The sequence below is a fragment of the Suncus etruscus genome, chromosome 7 (genome assembly GCF_024139225.1).
Source record: "Suncus etruscus isolate mSunEtr1 chromosome 7, mSunEtr1.pri.cur, whole genome shotgun sequence".
Taxonomy (NCBI): domain Eukaryota; kingdom Metazoa; phylum Chordata; class Mammalia; order Eulipotyphla; family Soricidae; genus Suncus; species Suncus etruscus.
The window spans coordinates 89,855,187-89,874,770 of NC_064854.1; the positions used below are offsets into that span (position 1 = coordinate 89,855,187).

General features: G+C 34.5%; 1 protein-coding gene across 1 annotated transcript in view; it reads left to right on the plus strand.

Annotated features, from left to right (window-relative positions):
• The window catches only part of SHISA6 (shisa family member 6), a 462,012-nt gene that overhangs the window by 292,066 nt on the left and 150,362 nt on the right, over window positions 1–19,584 (plus strand). Inside the window, 1 exon segment of the mRNA XM_049776872.1 lies at window positions 9,068–9,163. Coding sequence (XP_049632829.1) covers window positions 9,068–9,163 — 96 coding nt within the window.

Sequence of the window (19,584 nt, forward strand, 5' to 3'; positions counted from 1 at the left end):
CTTATTCTGTACTACTCTTTTCATTTTTGTATTGAATTTTGGTCTGCAATCCAGCACTAACAATTTGGCCACACTTAATAATTCCATTTCCTTGGCATATTTAAGAACCACTGATTAATGATACTAGCTGATATTTGTCCTTCTATCTCTGTCTCACTATGCTTAATAAGACACCTTAAAATTTCGTTCAAGTTTAAGTGAGCTGCATAACTTTATCCTTGCTTGTATTTTTTTGTTCATATGTTCAACTGTTAACAGTCCCCACCCCTCCAATGCCTGCATCTGTAGCAGACATAACTCCTCCATCTCTCTCTATAGATCTCCTTTTTTTTTTCTTTTCAACACTCAGGTTTAAAAAACTATGAACACTGAACACTATGGCTCAATAACTAGTGTTACTGAATGAGTATTACACATGTCACTTTATCTCCTTTCAGTACCTAGTTCTTGCCCAGGGTTATCATTTTAACTATTATTGTTAAAATAGCTACTTCTGTCCTAATTGCATTCCACTGGCATTTGGAGCAAGTTTCCTAGCATGAACTGGTTCCCCTGACTATTTTTCTACTATCTCTTTGTATTTTTTACCATAATATCATTCTGTTATATTACACAAAAGAGTGAGTGTATTTTATATCTATTCCTCTCCCTCTTATTTTGCTCAGAATAATACTCGCTATATTAATCTATTTGCAAATAAACTCCATAAAATAATTTTCTAATAAGCTGCAAGGTAATCCATTGGTAGATATACCATGTTTTCTTTGCCCATTTTTTTTTTTTTGTGGTTTTTGGGTCATACCCGGCAGTGCTCAGGGATTATTCCTGGCTCCAGGCTCAGAAATTGTTCCTGGCAGGCACGGGGGACCATATGGGACGCCGGGATTCGAACCGATGACCTCCTGCATGAAAGGCAAACGCCTTACCTCCCATGCTATCTCTCCGGCCCCTTTCTTTGCCCATTTAACTGTTCTCATGTAATTGGCCTGTTTACAGATTCTGCTATTTGTAAATAGTGTTGCAATGAACACAGAAATGTAAAGGACTTTTCTAAATTTTTTATTTTTTTATTTTGAGCTTCAAATGTATTTTCCTAAGAGTAATAATGATGGATCACAAGGAAGCATAATTTTAGTATTATTTTTAGATTTTTGATAAAGATTCATATTGTTTTTCAAAAAGGCTAGATCAGTCAACAAACTCACTCACAGTGAATAACTCACAGTGAATGAGTTCTTTTTTCCCCACATACACACCAGCACTGGTTTTTCTTTTCTTTTTTTAATGATGTATACAGTCACTGAGCTGTGGCCTGATATATCATCTTTTGATTTGCATCTCCATGATGATTAATAACATGGATCATTTTTAATGTGGCTTTTGGCCATGCTTATATCTTCTTTGAGGAAATGTCTGTTCCATTTTTGATATGGTTAGTTGTTGGGGTTTTTTTGGGGGGGAGGGGGTGGGCCACACCCAGTGATGCTCAGGGGTTACTCCTGGCTATACGCTCAAAATTTGCTCCTGGCTTGGGGGACCATATGGGCACAGGGGGACTGAACCACAGTTCAACCTGGGCTAGCACACACAAGGCAGACGCCTTATGCCCTGTGCCACCGCTCCAGCACAGGTTAGTTGTTTTTAACTCTAATTTTTATCAGTACCTTGTATATTAAAACATCAATCTCTTATAAGATGGGTATTGGGTAAATATCATTTGCATTCCGTGAACATTCTTTGTATCTTAGTCACCATTTCTTCTGAGTGCAGAAGCTTCTCGGTTTAATGTAATCCAATTTGTTTTCCTTTGCTTCCACTAGCTTGGACAGTTGTGTTTCATCCTTGAAGAGGCCTTTATATTCAATGTTTTGGAGTGTTCTCACTATGTTTTCATTTATTTACCTTATTGTCTCAGGTGAGATATCAAGGTCATTTACAAATCGATTTTAATTTGACTTTGGTAAGTGACATTAAATAAAACTCATATTCCTTTTTTTGTATATTCCTGATGGGTTTTCCCAACATCACTTTTGAAGAGGCTTTCCTTGCTTTACTTCATAGTTTTCAGTTTTATTATCAAAGTATAATTGATCACATTTCTGAAGTTCATTTTCAAATATTTAGGTCAATTATATTCATGCAAGTTTTTTTCTTACAACAATGCTATACTAAGGAATACTTCTTTTTAATACAGTTTGAATTTTGGTAAAGTAATTCCTCCAATTTTTAACTTACCAAAATTTGTATTAGCTATTCATGGAAATTAATTGTTACATATGAATGTGAGGAGCATTTGACCCACTTCTTTGAAACATATAAAGTTATCTTTATAGGACATATATTAATCAAAACAATGATTTGGGAATTATGTCATTTTAATAACTCTAATCTTCCCAATCCATAAGCAGCAAAAGTGTTTCCATTTGCTTGTGTCCTCTTTGATTTCTTGAAGAAGTTCTTATTAGTTTTCTTTGTATAAGTGTTTCTCCTCTTAAGTTGATTCTGAGGACTTGATTTTTATGCACAAATGTAAATTTTTTAATAATATCTATTATCTTTCATTATTTGTATATTAAAAAGCAATGAATAACATCATTAATTTGTGGTATATAAAAAGATAGGGTGATAATGAAATTTAGTGTTAGTAGAGATGAGGTCAGGAAGTCAAATTTATAATTAAAAACTTGTCACAAATAGTGGAACAGTGCATTTAGGATATAATAAGAACCACTATGACAATGATAATTAGAATCATCATTTTGGACAAAAACATGTGTAGTGGAGACAAGGTTATATGCATGGTACACGTGTGTTAAGAACAGTTCAAACCACAATATCTAAAAGGAAAAAAAGAGACAGAAAAAGAAAAAAAATAGAGGAGTAAAATGCATGCCCAAGTGTCAAGGGTGAGGGAGGTGGGAGAAAACTGGATTATTGGTCACTGGAAATGTTCATAACTAAAGAGATTTGTGCATTGTTAGACTGAAATTCAATTATGAACAACTTTGTAATCATGCTGTCTAAATAAATGGAAAAGGAAGAAAAGCCATGAATCATTGTCTATTAGATTTATAGCCTGCCCTATACTATATAATTATATTATTTATATAAAAATGTTTAGTTTTGCAGTATTTTAATAGTTTTTTAAATAAAGTCATCTACAAGTAGTGTGAACTTGACTTCTTTTCCTATGTGTATGCCTTTGATGTCTTCATCATGCCTAATTGCTATGCTAAGAACTTCCAGTAATATACTCAGTAGAAATTGGGAATAGGGGAAACATTTTTATTGCCATATCTTAGAGAAAAGCCTTTCAGTTTTTCTTCTTTGAGGAGAAGCATGTCTTTCATTTCTTCTTTCCATTTATTGATAGAGTTATCAATATCAATATATAGAATTTTTCTTGTAAAGTTCATTCAGAATCTTGTATATGTTGTATATCAATCCCTTATCTGATGGGTAGTAGGTTAATAGTTTCTCTCATCCCATTGATAGCTTTTTTATCGTTGTCAGTACTTCATTTAAGATACAGAAGCTTTTGAGTTTGATGAAGTCACATTTGTTGATTTTGCCTTCCAATTTCTCGCCAACTGGTGGTTCTTCCTTGAAGATGCCTTTGACATTGATGTCATGAAATGTTCTGCATATGTTTTCCTCTATGTACCTTATGGTTTCATGTTTGATTTGACCTTTGGGCATGGTGTTAAGAAGAGGTCTGAATTCATTTTATATTTTTCATTTAATTGACCAGTTTTCACAATACCATTTGTTGAAGTGGCTTTCCTTGATCCACTTTTATTTGTTGCACATTTATCAAAGATTAACTTGTTGTATATATGTGGGTTAGTCTCAGAATACTGAAGTATATTTCATTGATTTCAAGGTCTATTTATTTTTAATACCATGCTATTTTAATAACTAATGATTTAATACAGTTTAAAATTATCTTTTTTTTGCCACGGATGATTTAGCTATCTGTGACAATTTATTTCTTTATATTAATTTCAGAAGCATCTGGTTCACTTCCTTGAAAAATGTGTGAAAATTTTTATAGGTATTACATTAAATCTGTACAATGCTTTATTAAGTATTGTCATTGTAATGATAACAATCCTTCCAATCCACGAGAAGGGTATATATACATATATATACATATATATATTTTTATATATATTACCTTGTGTCCTCTTTTATGTCTTGAAGCAGTTTTTTTGTAGTTTTCTTTGTATAGTTCTTTCACCTCTTTAGTTAAGTTGACTTCAAGGTATTTGATTTTCTGAGGTACTGTTGTGAATGGGATTTTTTAAATACATTTTCTTCACTTCGTTAATTTTGTTTGTTTGGTTGGTTAGTTTTGGTTTAGGGGTCACACCCAGGGGCGCTCAGGGGTTACTTCTAGCTCTGTGATCAAAAATAGCTCCTGTCAGGTACAGGGATCATATGGGATGCTGTGATTCGAACCACCTTCTGTCCTGGAACACCTTTACTGCTGTGCTGGCTCTCCAGCCCCAACTTTTGTTAGTTTTGAATAGGAAATCTATGGATTTTTGTATTTTAATTTTTTAGTCTGGCACTTTCCTATACAAGTCTATTGTTTCTTGAAGCTTTTATTGTAATCTTTAGGATTTTTCTCCATATAGTATCATTTTATTTGCAATAATGAGAGTTTCACTTCTTTCCTATGTAGATGCCTTGACTTTTTTTGTGTGTAATTACTATGATATGTACTTTCTGTACCATATTGAGTAAAATGTGATATGGAGCAAATTGTCTTGTGTTATATATTAATGAAAAAGCTTTTATTATTTAATATTTGCAATGGATTTTGAATAAATAGATTTCAAAATATTGATGAAAGTCCCTTCAATTTCTTTGAGCATCCTTCATATTTCTTTTATAAAATCCTTATCTGAAAGGCTAAATAGGTGACTGGTACTTTCTGAATCATCAGAGTTAACATCTAAATTCTCTAAGCATGGTGGTTTATGTTGTTTTCCCATTGTCACATTTGCTGTAAGTATGTAGACAGCTCACCCTGCCAGCTGCGGTATCAAAGGTGCCAGTGGGGGGAGGCAGAGACATTTCTCTAGGTCTGTCTATCACGGCATGGCCTGCTCACCTGATAGGTGATGGTGTTTGGGATGCTGGATGGGAGACAATTACCATTCTCCAGGCCTGTACTACAGGGCAGGCCCTGCTCAATTGCCAGTGATAGTATTAGTATTGTGGACACCAATGGGGAGGCATATGATGGTGATATATATATTTGGTTTTGGATCACACTGGGCAGTGCTCAGGGTTTATTTCTGGCTCTGAGCTAAGAAATCTCTCCTGGCAAGCACGGAGACCCATATAGAATGCCAGCATTCAAACCACCATCCTTCTTGAATTGGCTGCATCCATGGCAAATGCAGTACTGCTGTGCTATCATTCCAGCCCTGATGGTGATACTTTTAATGTAATTTTCTTGACACTTTAAATTTAATATACTTTAGTTACTTCTGCAGAGTTATAATTAAAATCAGTTTATAGACATGCTTTTCTAGCAATATCACAAAATATTGTATTCATTTTTATGTACCTACTTCAATATGATGTTTAGACTTTTCTTGACAATGCCTATATTTTAAGCCTATTACTAATTTGTGTTCAATGTCATAGATAGAATATTAAGTCTCCTTCCTATTAAATTAATTATAAAATTGCTAATTAGTTGATATTTCCTTATCACAGCTCTATTAGATATTATTGCAGAAAGATAATATGACATTTTTCCACCAATAGAATATTAAATGCAATGGTAGAAGGTAGTAAGTTCCTTTTTCAGCAAAAATTATTTATTTATTATTTCTCAATAATATCTATATTTAGGGGCCAAATAGTAAGGCATCTGCCTTATTAAGATGGACTGTAGTTTTATCACCCTGCTTCCTATATGGTCCCCCACACCAGGAGCATTTTTCTGAACGCATAGCCAGAAGTAACCCCTGTGTGTCACCGGATGTGGCTGAAAAACCAAAACATATATATAAATAAATAATAATAATATTATATTATATGTATCATATATAATATATAATATATTACACAATATATAATATTATCATATGATAATTAATATCACATTAATTATATTGATATATTTAATTAATTTAATTTAACTAATTAAATATTAATATATTATAACTATATGATATAATAGAATATATCCATGTGTAATATATGATATGATTAATAAATTAAAATGTATTATAATATTGTGATAATATTGTGATGATATTATTATATAATATATATTTTAACATGTTATATATAATATATATTAAAATATATTATATATAATAATATATATTAAAATATATTATATATAATAATATATTATAATAATTATATAATATATGATAATATAAATAATTAATAAATATATAAATAAAACCAAACAGAAAGACCAAAACATATATATATATAATGATACCTTTATTTAAATACTGTGATTACAATATGATTGTAGTTGGGTTTCAGTCATAAAAAGAAGACCCACTTAACCAGTGTGACCTTCCCATCACCATTTCCCTCATCTCCTCCCTCCCACACCCTCCACCCTATTCCAGAAAGGTTTTCTACATCCCTCACTCACTGACATTGTTATGATAGTTCTCAGTGTAGTTATTTATCTAACGGCACTCACCCCTCATTGTGATGAACTTTATATCTTGAGCCAGTCCTTCCAGCCCTCATCTCTGGGATTTGTTCCAATGTATTTTATTTTTCTTAAAACCCAATAGATGAGTGAGACTATTCTATGTTTCTCACTCTCCCTCTGACCTATTTTCTCTCAGCCTGATAGATTCCATGAACATTCATGCATAGGAAAATTTCGTGACTTCATCTCTTCTGGTGGCTGCATAATATTCCATTGTGTATATGTAACAGAGTTCCATTAGCCATTCATCTGTTGACAGGCATCTTGGTTGTTTCCAGAGTCTGGCTATTGTAAATAGCTCTGCAATGAATATAGGTATGAGGAAGGGATTTTTGTATTGCGTTTTTGAGTTTCTAGAGTATATCCCTAGGAGTGGTATAGCTAGATCTTATAGGAGCTAATTTCCAGTATTTTGAGGAATCTTCTATATTGTTTTCCATAAGAGCTAAACTAGATGGCATTACCAAACAGCAATGAATGAGTTTCTTTCTCCTCACAATCCTCCAGCACTAATTTTTCTTGTTCTTTATGATATATGCCAGTCTCTGTGAAGTGAGATGGTACCTAATTGTTGTTTTGATTTTCATCTCCCTGATGATTAGTGATGTGGAGCATTTTTTCATGTGCCTTTTGGCCATTTGTATACCTTTTTGAGAAATTCTGTTCATTTCTTCTCTCCCATTTTTTGATGGAATGAGAAGTTTTTTCTTGTTAAGTTCTGTCAGTACCTTGTATATCTTAGATATTAGCCCCTTATCTGATGGTATTGGGTAAATAGCTTCTCCCCTTCTGTGGGTAGCTTTTGTATCCTAGGCATTATTTCCTTTGAGGAAATAAACTTCTCTGTGTAATATATTACCATCTATGTATCTCTTCTTCAAATTGCATGGAGAGAGCTGTTTCTTCCATGAAGATGCCTTTAGTTTCAATGTCATGAAGTGTTGTTCTATATACCTTATGATTTCAGGTCTGATATCAAGGTCTTCAATCCAGTTGCATTTGACTTTTTTTTTTTGCAAGCGGCTGACCAGTTCTCCAAACACCATTTGTTGAAGAGGCATTTCTTACTCCATTTTGCATGTATTAACTCTTTATCAAAGATTATTTGATTGTATATCTGGGGAGCATTCTTTGACTAGTCTATTCCAGTGATCTCAGGGTCTGTCTTTATTCCAGTGTCAATCTTTTTTAAACTACAGCTTTGTAATACAATTTAAAGTTGGGGAAAGTGATTCTTCCCATTTTCCTTTTTCCAAAAGTTGCTCTAGCTCTTCGTGGGTGTTTATTTTTGTAGATAATTTTAGTAGTGTTTGATCCACTTCTTTGAAGAATGTTATGGGTTTCCTTAGAAGGATTGAATTAAATCTGTACAGTGCATTTGGGAGTATTTCCATTTAAATTATGTTAATCTTGCCAATCCATGAGCAGGATATGTATATCCATTTCCATGTTTCCTCCTTTCTTGAAGCAAGATTTTGCGGTTTTCTTTGTATAAGTCCTACACATCTTTAGTTAAACTGACTACAAGATATTTGAGTTTGTGGGGCACTAAGGTGAATGGTATTGTAATTTTGATGTCCATTTCTTCTCTATCATTATTGGTGCATAAGAAGGCCATTGGTTTTTCATGATAATTTTGTAGCCTGCCACTTTGCTAAGTGAATCTATTGTTTCTTTGTATTTCTCTTTTAATTTCTGTGCATTGTGATCATTGAAGGGAGCTTGTACAATATCTATCCTCTTGACTTAATGGAGATGTGTTTTATGGGCCAGTATGTGGTCTATTCTGGAGAATGACCCAGGCTTATTGGAGAAGAATGTGCATCAAGTTTTCTGGGGATAGAATGTCCTATAATATGACAAATATTATATAGTTTCATAGCCTCCATTTTTCATCAGTCTTCAGCTGAGTTTCATATGAATATGATACATACATAAAAAATCCTATATCAGCATGTTTTAGAAAAACTAATTAGGAAAGAAAGAAAAAGCTGTGAGCTGATTATGGAAAGAATGGCTGACAGGTTGATTAGAGTTATAAAAAAGAATCATGATGTATCCCTTTCTCTTCCTCCCTCAGAATAATTTTTATAAGTGTTCAGTATAATTCTCCCAGTCATTTCTTTGTTGCAATCGTGTTATATAATATATTACTAGTTAGCAATAATATAAATATTGACTTATTATTCCTTGACTTTAGTTTGTAAATGTATAATATTAATACATTAAAATATACTTATAATTGCTTCTACTTTGACTTAATATTTAATCAGTTTTATCATTATTGTTGAATGACCTACAACTGCAGTGTTTATCTTTTGCTGTTATCATGTATGTTTCAGGTAATTCTTCATCTTCTTTCAGGGCATTATGCGAAGGATGCTTACCGAGGTGGAGGACCTGATCTTCATAATTTCATCTCATCTGGATTTGTCACTTTAGGAAGAGGACATATGAAGGGTACAGTGGAAACCATTTTTTACTAAACTTCACAGATTATTACTGAACCTTGATCTGAAATGTGAAATGTTATGGAGACCACTGGAAAAGAATAAATGGGTAATCTCCAGAAAGCTTGTCCCAGTGATATGCTTGGCTTCTTGACAGGCATGACCCTGAGGTCAAATATATGATTATTGTGCAATCATGGATTTCTAAAAGACATTTATTCTGCTTTACCAGTTCATTTATGTGGAAGATCCAGATTTTAATATTTCCCTATAAAAGAAGGCCACCAGCTGTTTGGTAAGAAACACTGCCTTTACAGGTGGCAGATTGTTAAAAGTCTTTATCTCAATATTTGCTACTCATCGTTTAGGTAATTTTTGAAGTCAAATTTAAAAAATTGATGTCAAAGTTCTGTCTCTAGATTCCTATGCTATTGTGCATATTGAGATTTTGGCATCATAATAATTCTACGTAAACTCTTTATGATTTGGATTTGGAAGTAGAGGATTTACACTCCTGCATACTCAACATAAAAGCAAGTGTGACATTTCTGTTGAGCTGCTTTATAACCTAGCTGACAGCTTGCTAAGGGATTCAGGGATTGTGGCTTCTTCCTTTCTGTCTCTTGTTTAAAACTCATTTCTCCTCCTAACACCTGTGTACTTCTGTAGACAGACTGTGACTTTGTTTTGAAATATGTTTGTTTTAAGTGTGAGTAAACAAGGATCTTTGCAATATTTTCTTACATTCCAAGCATTAACTTTTTACTGATTTTTGTGTTGTTTCTATTCCCTATGGAGAAAAATATGTATCTGTGTATATAATCTGTGTTCTGTCTATTTGTGACCAAATAAAGTTTATTGAGGATATGGATGGAATTTGTGGCTGCAAAATGTTAAAGAATAAAATTTGACTCAGCCGGCTCCACAAGGAAACATGGGAAGTACAGCCAACTATTGAAAAATATAGACTTACTCATTTTCATAGCAACTTCACTCTGAGAAGTTTGGCACTAGTATCCCTGGTTTTGTGATAGTTAACTCTCATGATAAAATTACTCTACAATATTGAATTTTAGCAATTTAAGTGTTTAATCTTACATATTCTCTATAGTTTAGAAAGTCAAGATCATCTAGGTACCATAGTAATTTTTGTCATGAAGTTATAGGGAGGAGGTCAGTAGAGCTGTTATCAGAATTAGGCTTGAGCTTGAGATGTAGGTTAAGCTTGATCTTAAGCAGCTGATTCCAAAATGGTATGCCTTATAATGCTATCTATAGTTATGAAGACTTATGTTTATGTTTTATACAAATGCTTCTTCAGTGTCCTCATAATATGAGAACAACTGATTTTTGTCATAAAGTGATCTAGGAAAGAGAAAGACAAAAGCCATATTATTGTATAATTAAGGCTATTGATCAGTATTATCTTCAATATTTGATTAAAAATTTATATCAAAGTGAAAGGTGAACATCCGTAGATATGAGTAGAAAATTCTGAGGATTATTGCTCACTATCGATAATCATTTACATCCTTCCTACCCATGAATATATTGGCAAGTCTTTTGGTTATCTAGATAACCCTTGAGAAGATTTTTGCAATCCTTATTTTTCTAATGAGAATTTAAAACTAATGGGATCATTGCACATGCAGGATTGCTCATAAATAACGGGTAGTGATGATTAAATGAGAAATATACAAAGCAACCGTTTTGTTTGTTTGTTTCTTTTTGGGCCACACCCGGCAGCACTCAGGAGTTACCCGTTGCTCTCTGCTCAGAAATCACTCCTGGCAGGCATGGTGGACCATATGGGATGCTCGGATTCTAACCACCATTGTTCCTGGGTCAGCCACTTGCAAGGCAAATCCCTTACCACTGTGCTATCTCTCCAACCCCAGCAACATTTATTAATTGAAAACTATCTTTATTAAAACTACAAATTTTCAAAAACAGAAAGTAAGGGGCCTGAAGAAATAGCACAGCGGCGTTTGCCTTGCAAGCAGCAGATCCAGGACCAAAGGTGTTTGGTTTGAATCCCGGTGTCCCATATGGTCCCCCGTGCCTGCCAGGAGCTATTTCTGAGCAGACAGTCAGGAGTAACCCCTGAGTAACGCTGGGTGGGGCCAAAATCCAAAAAAAAAAAAAAAAAAAAAGGAAGTAATCAGTGATCTCAACTGGTGTATACCCGAAGCCTATTAAATAGCAGAAACAAAAAACTTATGATTTGACTCTGGTCATTTCTTCAAACTGCAGAGAGAATGTGATGCTCTTGTTACTCTTCTTTACTATTTACAAAGTACTTTCACTGTTCTATGAAGAGAAAGAAAGAAAGAAAGAAAGAAAGAAAGAAAGAAAGAAAGAAAGAAAGAAAGAAAGAAAGAAAGAAAGAAAGAAAGAAAGAAAGAAAGAAAGAAAGAAAGAAAGAAAGAAAGAAAGAAAGAAAGAAAGAAAGAAAGAAAGAAAGAGAAAGAAAGGAAAGAAAGAAAGAAAGAAGAAAGAAAGAAAGAGAGAGAGAAAGAGAGAAAGAGAAAGAAAGAAAGAAAGAAAGAAAGAAAGAAAGAAAGAAAGAAAGAAAGAAAGAAAGAAAGAGAGAGAAAGAAAGAAAGAAAGAAAGAAAGAAAGAAAGAAAGAAAGAAAGAAAGAAAGAAGAAAGAAAGAAAGAAAGAAAGAAAGAAAGAAAGAAAGAAAGAGAAAGAAAGAAAGAAAGAGAAAGAAAGAAAGAAAGAAAGAAAGAAAGAAAGAAAGAAAGAAAGAAAGAAAGAAAGAAAGAAAGAAAGAAAGAAAGAAAGAAAGAAGAAAGAGAAAGAAAGAAAAGGAAAGGAAAGAAAAGAAGAGTAGGGAGGGGATAGAACAAGGGAGAAGATCTGATAAGTTAGTTTGTGAAGTTAAGAGCTATGATGCAAAATGACTCAGGACAAGGTGGTGGCAATTTTTTTTAAAAAAAAAAAACAGATTGTCTCTGTAAAATAAAAGTGACCTTTGAGTAAAGGATCTAGCCATTGACTTTATTTTAAATTACTTTATGTAAAAACCATGGTTACAAGATTGTTAATAATTCAGTTGTTTTTTCTGCTACACGTACAAAATGGTCTGTAATTACATACATGCAATATACAACCCCATCACCAGTGCAGATTTCCCACCAACAGTATTCCAATTTTATCTCTTCCTGGCACCATGGAAAACATTTTTTATCTCTCTCTCTCTCTCAATCTTTCTTTTTCTTTCTCTCTTTTTATTTACAATCTGTGGTTTGTAGTATTGTTAGAGAAGGGGTATCATGCATATCACATTAACTCCTTTTAGCATGCATTTTTTTCTAATGCAATTATTTATTTTTTATTTATTTTGGTTTTGGGGCCACACCGTGTGATGCTCAGGAGTTACTCCTGGCTATGCGCTCATAAATCACTCCTGCCTTGGGGGACCATATGGGACTCTGAGGGATCAAACTGTGGTTCATCTTAGGCTATCGAAAGGCAAGGCAGACACCTTACTACTTCTGCCACTGCTCTGGCCCCTAATATGATTATTTATTACTATTTTTAATTTTTTTTTGTTTTGGGGCCACACCTAGTGACCCTCAGGGGTTACTCCTATGAGTTAAGAAATGGCTCCTTGCTTGGGGGACCATATTGGATGCCGGGAGATTGAACCACAGTTTGTCTTAGGTTAGCTGCCTGCAGGCAAACACCTTACTACTTGCACCACCACTCTGGCCCCTATTTATTAATATAATTACTACTATTTGTTTCTATTATTGCCATGGGGATACATAATCTGTACTAACTAAACTCTGCCATTGCTTGATAGTTTTTTAAAATAATTTCTTTAAGCACCGTGGTTAGAAGCATATTTGTTATTGGGTTTCTGCCATAAAATGCACATCCCCTTTCATCAGTGCAATTTTCACAACATCATTGATCTGACTTTTTTGAACAGCATTAAAGAGACGTCTGAGTTCACGTTTTTCTTTGCATGCAGCATAAAAATTTTGCCAATACAACTGATGAGGGAGGGGGCTTTCCTTGCTCTTCTTTTATTTTCTTGTACTTTCTCAAAGAATATTTTATCATATTTCTGAGTATCATCCTCAAAATATTAAAGTGATTCAATTAATTTGAAGATCTGTCTTTATTCCAATATCATTTTTTGGAAAGAGTATGCTTTATAGTACAATTTGAAGATGTAAAAAATGATGCTTCCCATCTTCTTTTTCTCTAGGATAACTTTATATATTTGGGAATGTTTATTGTTTCATATTAATTTCAGGGGTGTTTGATATATTTTTTGAAAATGTCCTGCCTATCCTTGTAGAGATTGTATTAAATCTGTATAACACTTCAAGAAGTATTGCCAATTTAATAATGTTAATCCCATAATTCATGAGCAGGACATGTGTTTCTTTAGTTGTGTCCTTTGATTACTTGATGCAGCAGTGTTTAGTAATTTTTATATATATTTTTAACTACTTTAGTTAAGTAAATTTCAAGGTACTTGATTTTCTGAGGCACATTTTTGAATGGAATTGATTTTTAAACATATTTCTTCTCTGTCAGAGCTGAACTGCCAGAGATAGGACCACACTGTGGTGTTCATGGGGCCTTGCAGGCAAGATACTGATAAATATCTGAGTTATTTTTATTAGAGAAGCCCAATAGCTAGTAGGCCAGGAGAGATGGGTTTGGGACCAAAGTATAGTCAGATTGAGGATCATGTAAAAAGAACAGATATATGACATAAAGTAAAAGGATACAGCAGAAAGTAGCCAAAGGTCTGTCCAAATCAAGGGGAAAAGCCACAGCCAGGTATAAAACAGTTCAATATGATTGTTCCTTCACTGTTTATTCTAACTGTCAACAATTCTTCATACCCATTCTTCCCAGGAGCGGGGAAGGATGTTATAGTCTCAGCCAACCAATCACAACTAAGGTCTTACTTAAAGGGGTGGATAGCTTTTTAAATTTAATTTTATTGAAACAATTCTGTCTACAAAGTCCTTCATAGTTTAATTTCAGATATACAATAAGAAAAGACACTTCCCACCACCAGTGTCAACCTCTCTCCAAAAATGGACCCAATGCACAACCTATAACACCACCCTTTGTCCATGCCTGCCACTATAACAGGCCCTTTTAAATTTAGATTTATTCTATTATTGTTGACTTTGGCTTGGATATTTAGTTATATTCATATTTATTTCCCCACCAATGCATCCAATGCCTTTTGGCCCCTGTCCCCCAGAATTTCTTTATTTCTTTCTTCTTAGTTTTATAAAAGATATGGAAATATGCATAAAATAAAATAATGCGTGGGGGTAGACACCATTTATGACTGACTGGTGCTGGACTGTAGGATTAAATATCTTTTTAAATAAATTTCTTTCTTATTTAAAAGTTTTTAGGGTAGGTAGTTCCAGCTAGGTCAAATCCAAAGGGCAATAGTTTGATGATGTCTTTAGATGTGCACCGAGTAATTATCAGATGACTGTTTTTTCATAGTTAAGCGCTTCAGCTGATGACATCATCAAATCTGCACAGAAGAATCAGGAACTAGCACATTTTATGATCCTTTTGCAGGTTATGTTTTGTTTCAGTTTTTCACTTCAAGGAAGCTTTTCAATCCATTGTGAAGGGAAGAAAGGAACAATAGAAACTTTTTTTTATTAAATGTTGTATATCAACAAGAGCTTACTTACCTATAATTAGATTTTTGTTTCTAAGTTGCACATGGGCATGGGTACTATCTGAAAAAAAGAGGGAGTTAAAACATAATTATTTGCAAAAATGGGAAATCATTAAAATTTTATAAAAATTAAACTCTAAACCTAAAATTACATTGAAATGTAAACTCTGTAGTAAAGGGATAGGAACGACATGATCTTTTTCTTTTGCTATTCCCTACTGACATAGGTGCTTGTTATGTCATAATATTTTTTCTTTATCACTAACTTCATAACATCTCATTGGGATCTTACTTGTTCAAAAATGTAAAGTAAAATAAAATAAAACAAATGACTATTTAAAATTTTAAATAAGCATATATAAATAGTTTAAGCTAATGCAGCTAAGCTTCTTGAAGTAAAGTTAATTATTTCAAGATTTTTTATAAAATGAAATGTCCAAAATTTTCTGGGATTTAAAAATGGCATCTTCTTATATGGTGCAGTGGAATCTATAGTTTCTTTCTGAGAGTATCTTCTTTGGAAATGTATGTGTATCCTCATCCTTTGATGATCAAATTTCATGCAACCCAGTCCTTGTCAATTTTCACCTGAATGTGAGTTAATTGTCTTGGGTTTTTAAGTCCATCTAGAATTATTTTTTCAGTGGCTGAGTATGATTCTCCTGTGGTATTAGAACATTTAGAGAAAACAGTGGTATTGAGAGAAAGCAATTGGAGGCAGCCCTCCTTTTTTATTTTTCAGTAATTGTGTTTTAAGTGTTTTATGTGCTCTTTCAACTATCACTTGTCCTTGTAGATTATATGGTATCTCCATTATGTGCTTTATCTGTCACTCATTACAAAAGGGTTGGAAAGTTTTGCCTGGTATATGCTGGTCCATTATCTATCTTGTTTGTATTAGGAATTACCATAACTGAAAAGCATTACAATGGAAAGGAGCAAACTTCTTTAGCTTTCTCTAATGATATAGGGACTGTCCATATAAATTTTGATAAAGTGTCAATGGCCACATCAGGTATGGTTTGTTTGGAAAATAAATGAACATGGTTCACATAAATTTGCCATATTTTATTTGTTCTGAGACCAAAAGAGTCAGCTACTGCCACATGACATTTGCAGTGCAGAGGAATGCATGCTGAATAACTGAGAATAATATGTCTGATTTGTCTTAATGGAATTTGATATTGTTCATGGAGTCAACGGAAATTTGTATGTAGAATATTTTGTTCTTTTACCAATAATGTAAATGCTGGAATTGACAGGTGGTCAGCTAATGCTTTTACTAAAGTCATTGGACCAGAGAGAACAGAATAGGTTCTTAAATGCATGGTGTAAAGAGTTTCTGAGTCCATTTGTAACTTGGCTTGTAGTTGTAGAAATGGATGTTGAACCACAGGGTTGTGAACATTTATAGATGTGGTAACTATACCTGGAAAGAGGCCAACTATACACATAAAAAAGTCACTCACATTATTACAGGGACCTGACATGTGATACTAGGTAAATTAAGGTAGCAAGTTCTAATTGTTGTGCAGAATTGTATTTAGTGCACACTGTTATGGTCAGGGATGGACCCAAAAAATCCATCTTTCCCTGAGGATAATTCATCAATATAAAATACAGGCACATCTGGATAGGAGAGGTACAAATGAAAAGAGAAATTATAAAAAGGTGTTCCCTAAAAAAATTTCCTGGTGGAAATTTTTATTATCAGAAAGTTTTTCTGATAAGTCAGCCAAAGCTCTTTGCAGAATTTTATTCAGTGGCAGTATTGATATAATGTTATTTCTGAGTATTGGTAGAACTATGATATAAGGGTCCTATCCCAATGAAATGTGAGTTCTCAACATCCCTTTAAAAATTACATTAGGTATTAGTCTTAAGTATGACATGATTGTCTGTTGTTGTTTGTTAGGTAGATATATCCATTCCAGAGAGACTGGTACCTGAACAATAGCAGCTGTTGGTGATTTTGGTGTTACAAATATCAGTAGCCATACCTTCTCTCTGAGGATAAAGTGAACAAGATAGGACTTTTGGAGGCAATCCATTAAAAACTCCTGTTCATTATGTGTCTCTGAAACAAATTATATGGGGTTATTCAAGGCAGGATCACTTCTAAGGTAAGGTGAAGAGTCATGTTCTCTAAGAGATTGGATGAGTTTTTAATTCCACCAATCTATCAGACAGGAAAGGCAGTTCCCATTTCCCTTCTGATTAGGACAGGTGGAACAGTTCGAGTTTTAGAGATCCACAGAAAATAATTCAAAAATTGAAGAGGTACAAGAATGGGTTGAGAAAATCCAGTGCTCAAGCAAAGAAATCAAACCACCCAGCTTTCAGTTCCTAAGATGGAACAAAGATCAATGGGAGAAAAACAAAGAAAGAGCCTCCGCCTTCCTCAGACCCCTCCCTGTTTTTATTGACAAGAATCAGGTCCCACCCTAAGGTGGGAGAAGAATACCAAGTAAGGGATAATCCAATACTATCATCAGATCACACCCTAGGGTGGAGTATAAATATTGATTATGATAGGATCAGTAACCTAACAGTAAGGATCAAAGTTAGTTCTGAATTTGGGATACCAAGAGGGGGATGGGACCACGTAATATAACTCAAAGTTTTTGAAAGTCATTGGGTGTTTTCAGATTTTTCTAGTAGTGCAGTTCTCCACCACCATCGCCATTAAGGGGCACCTAGGCATGCCCACCTGGATGGTTCCCCTTCCATGGAAGCTCAGAGAATAAGGTGTGATGGACCCGCCCGACCAGGGTGAATTCATGCCTCCACTACCTTCTCTATTTAAGGGCACCTAGGCGTGTCCAACTGGAGAGTGCCTCCCATGGGAAGCTCAGAAGCTGAGGTGTCTTGGACCCACCCATCCAGGGTGAGTGCAGGCCTCCACCGGTTTCACCATTGAGGGACACCTAGATACGCCCGCCTAGAGAGTGCCCCCTGCTGAGGGAACCTCAGAGACTGAGGTGTCTTGGACCCACCCAACCAGGGTGGGGCCAAGGTGGTGGCCACTCCGGTTTGTTTTGCAGATGAGCACTCTTTCTAACTAATGAACACCACCATAACACATAGAAAAAAATCACACTACAAGTGTTACAATGAAGATGATAGCTCTGATGACCCCAAAAATACAAACCATCTGATTAAACTCTCAGATAAGGAGTTTAGAATCAAAATATGGAGGATTCTCATAGAAATCAAAGTAAACATTACTCATGCTGAACAGAACACAAAGATAGAAATCAGAAAACTCGAAACTGAAATAACAGGTTTGGAAAACAAGGTTGCTGAACTGAAAAACCTCATTGGAAATCCTCGCCAACTGGGTAACAGCAGCCAAAGACAGAATTAGGGAACTAGAAGAGGAAATGCAGAACAAATCTATACAGCAGAAGAGATTGGAAAGAACCTTAAAGAAAATGATCAGACAATAGAAAAAGTACTCAAAGAAAGTGAACAGATGAAAATAGAAGTATTTTGATAAACTCAACAGAAACAACATTAAAATCATTGGAGTCCCAGAGACCCAGGAAGGAGATCTCCAGTAAGAATCAACAGTCAAAGACATCATCACAAAGAAACTCCCAGAGCTAAAGACTGCATGCAATCAAATCCTGCATACCCAGAGTATCAGCAAACACACACACACAAACACCCCAAGATACATCCTAGTCACAATGATGAATCCCACAGATAGAGATAGAATACTGAAAGCAGCAAGACCAAAAAGGGAAATTACATTCAGAGGAGCATCCTTAAGATTTACAGCAGATATGTCACAAAAAAATCTCAAGGAGAGAAAACAGTAGTCGGATATTGTGACAAGACTGAATGAAATAGATGCTTCACCTAGAATACTGCACACAGCCTGACTCATGTTCAGTTTTGAAGGAAGGATACATAGCTTCACAGATAAGCAACAGCTCAGAAAATTTACAGATGCAAAACCAGCCTTAAAATAAAAGCTGAAAGGTCTACTTTAAGACAAGACAGACCAACAGACACACCAAACTTATACCCAAAGATGACATTAAATCCCATTACAACTGTCTCCCTCAATGACAATAGAATAACTGCACAAGTTAAGAGACACAGAGTATCCAAATGGATCAAATAGATGAATTCAATTATCTGCTGCATACAAGGAACACACCTGAACAGTCAGAATAGAGACTCAAAATCAATAGCTGGAGAAAAACCATTCAAGCAAACAGCACCATTAAAAGCTGGGGTACCCATATTAATATCATACGACACAAACTTTAGACTCAGAAAATTTGTAAGGGACAAAGATGGACATTTAGTACTAATTAAGGGGTATGTGCAACAGGAAGAAATCACACTACTAAACATATATGCACCCAAATGAGAGATCAGAAAAATATCTAATACAATTATTGACAAATTTGAAAGAAGACATCAATAATAACACAATAATTCTGGGAGATATCAACATGGCTTTGTCAACACTTCACAGGTCAACCAGACTGAAACCCAACAAAAATATAGTAGCCCTGAAAGGGGAAATGGAAAAGGTCTAGTAGATAGATATAGGACACTCCATCCCAGAAACCTGAAAACACATTCCTCTCCAATGTACATGAGTCATTCTCTAGGATAGACTACATGCTGGCACACAAAACATGCCTCCATAAAATCAAGAGGATTGTAATCCTTTTAGAGATTTTTTGGAGGGGATCACACCATTGACACTCAGGAGATACTCCTGGC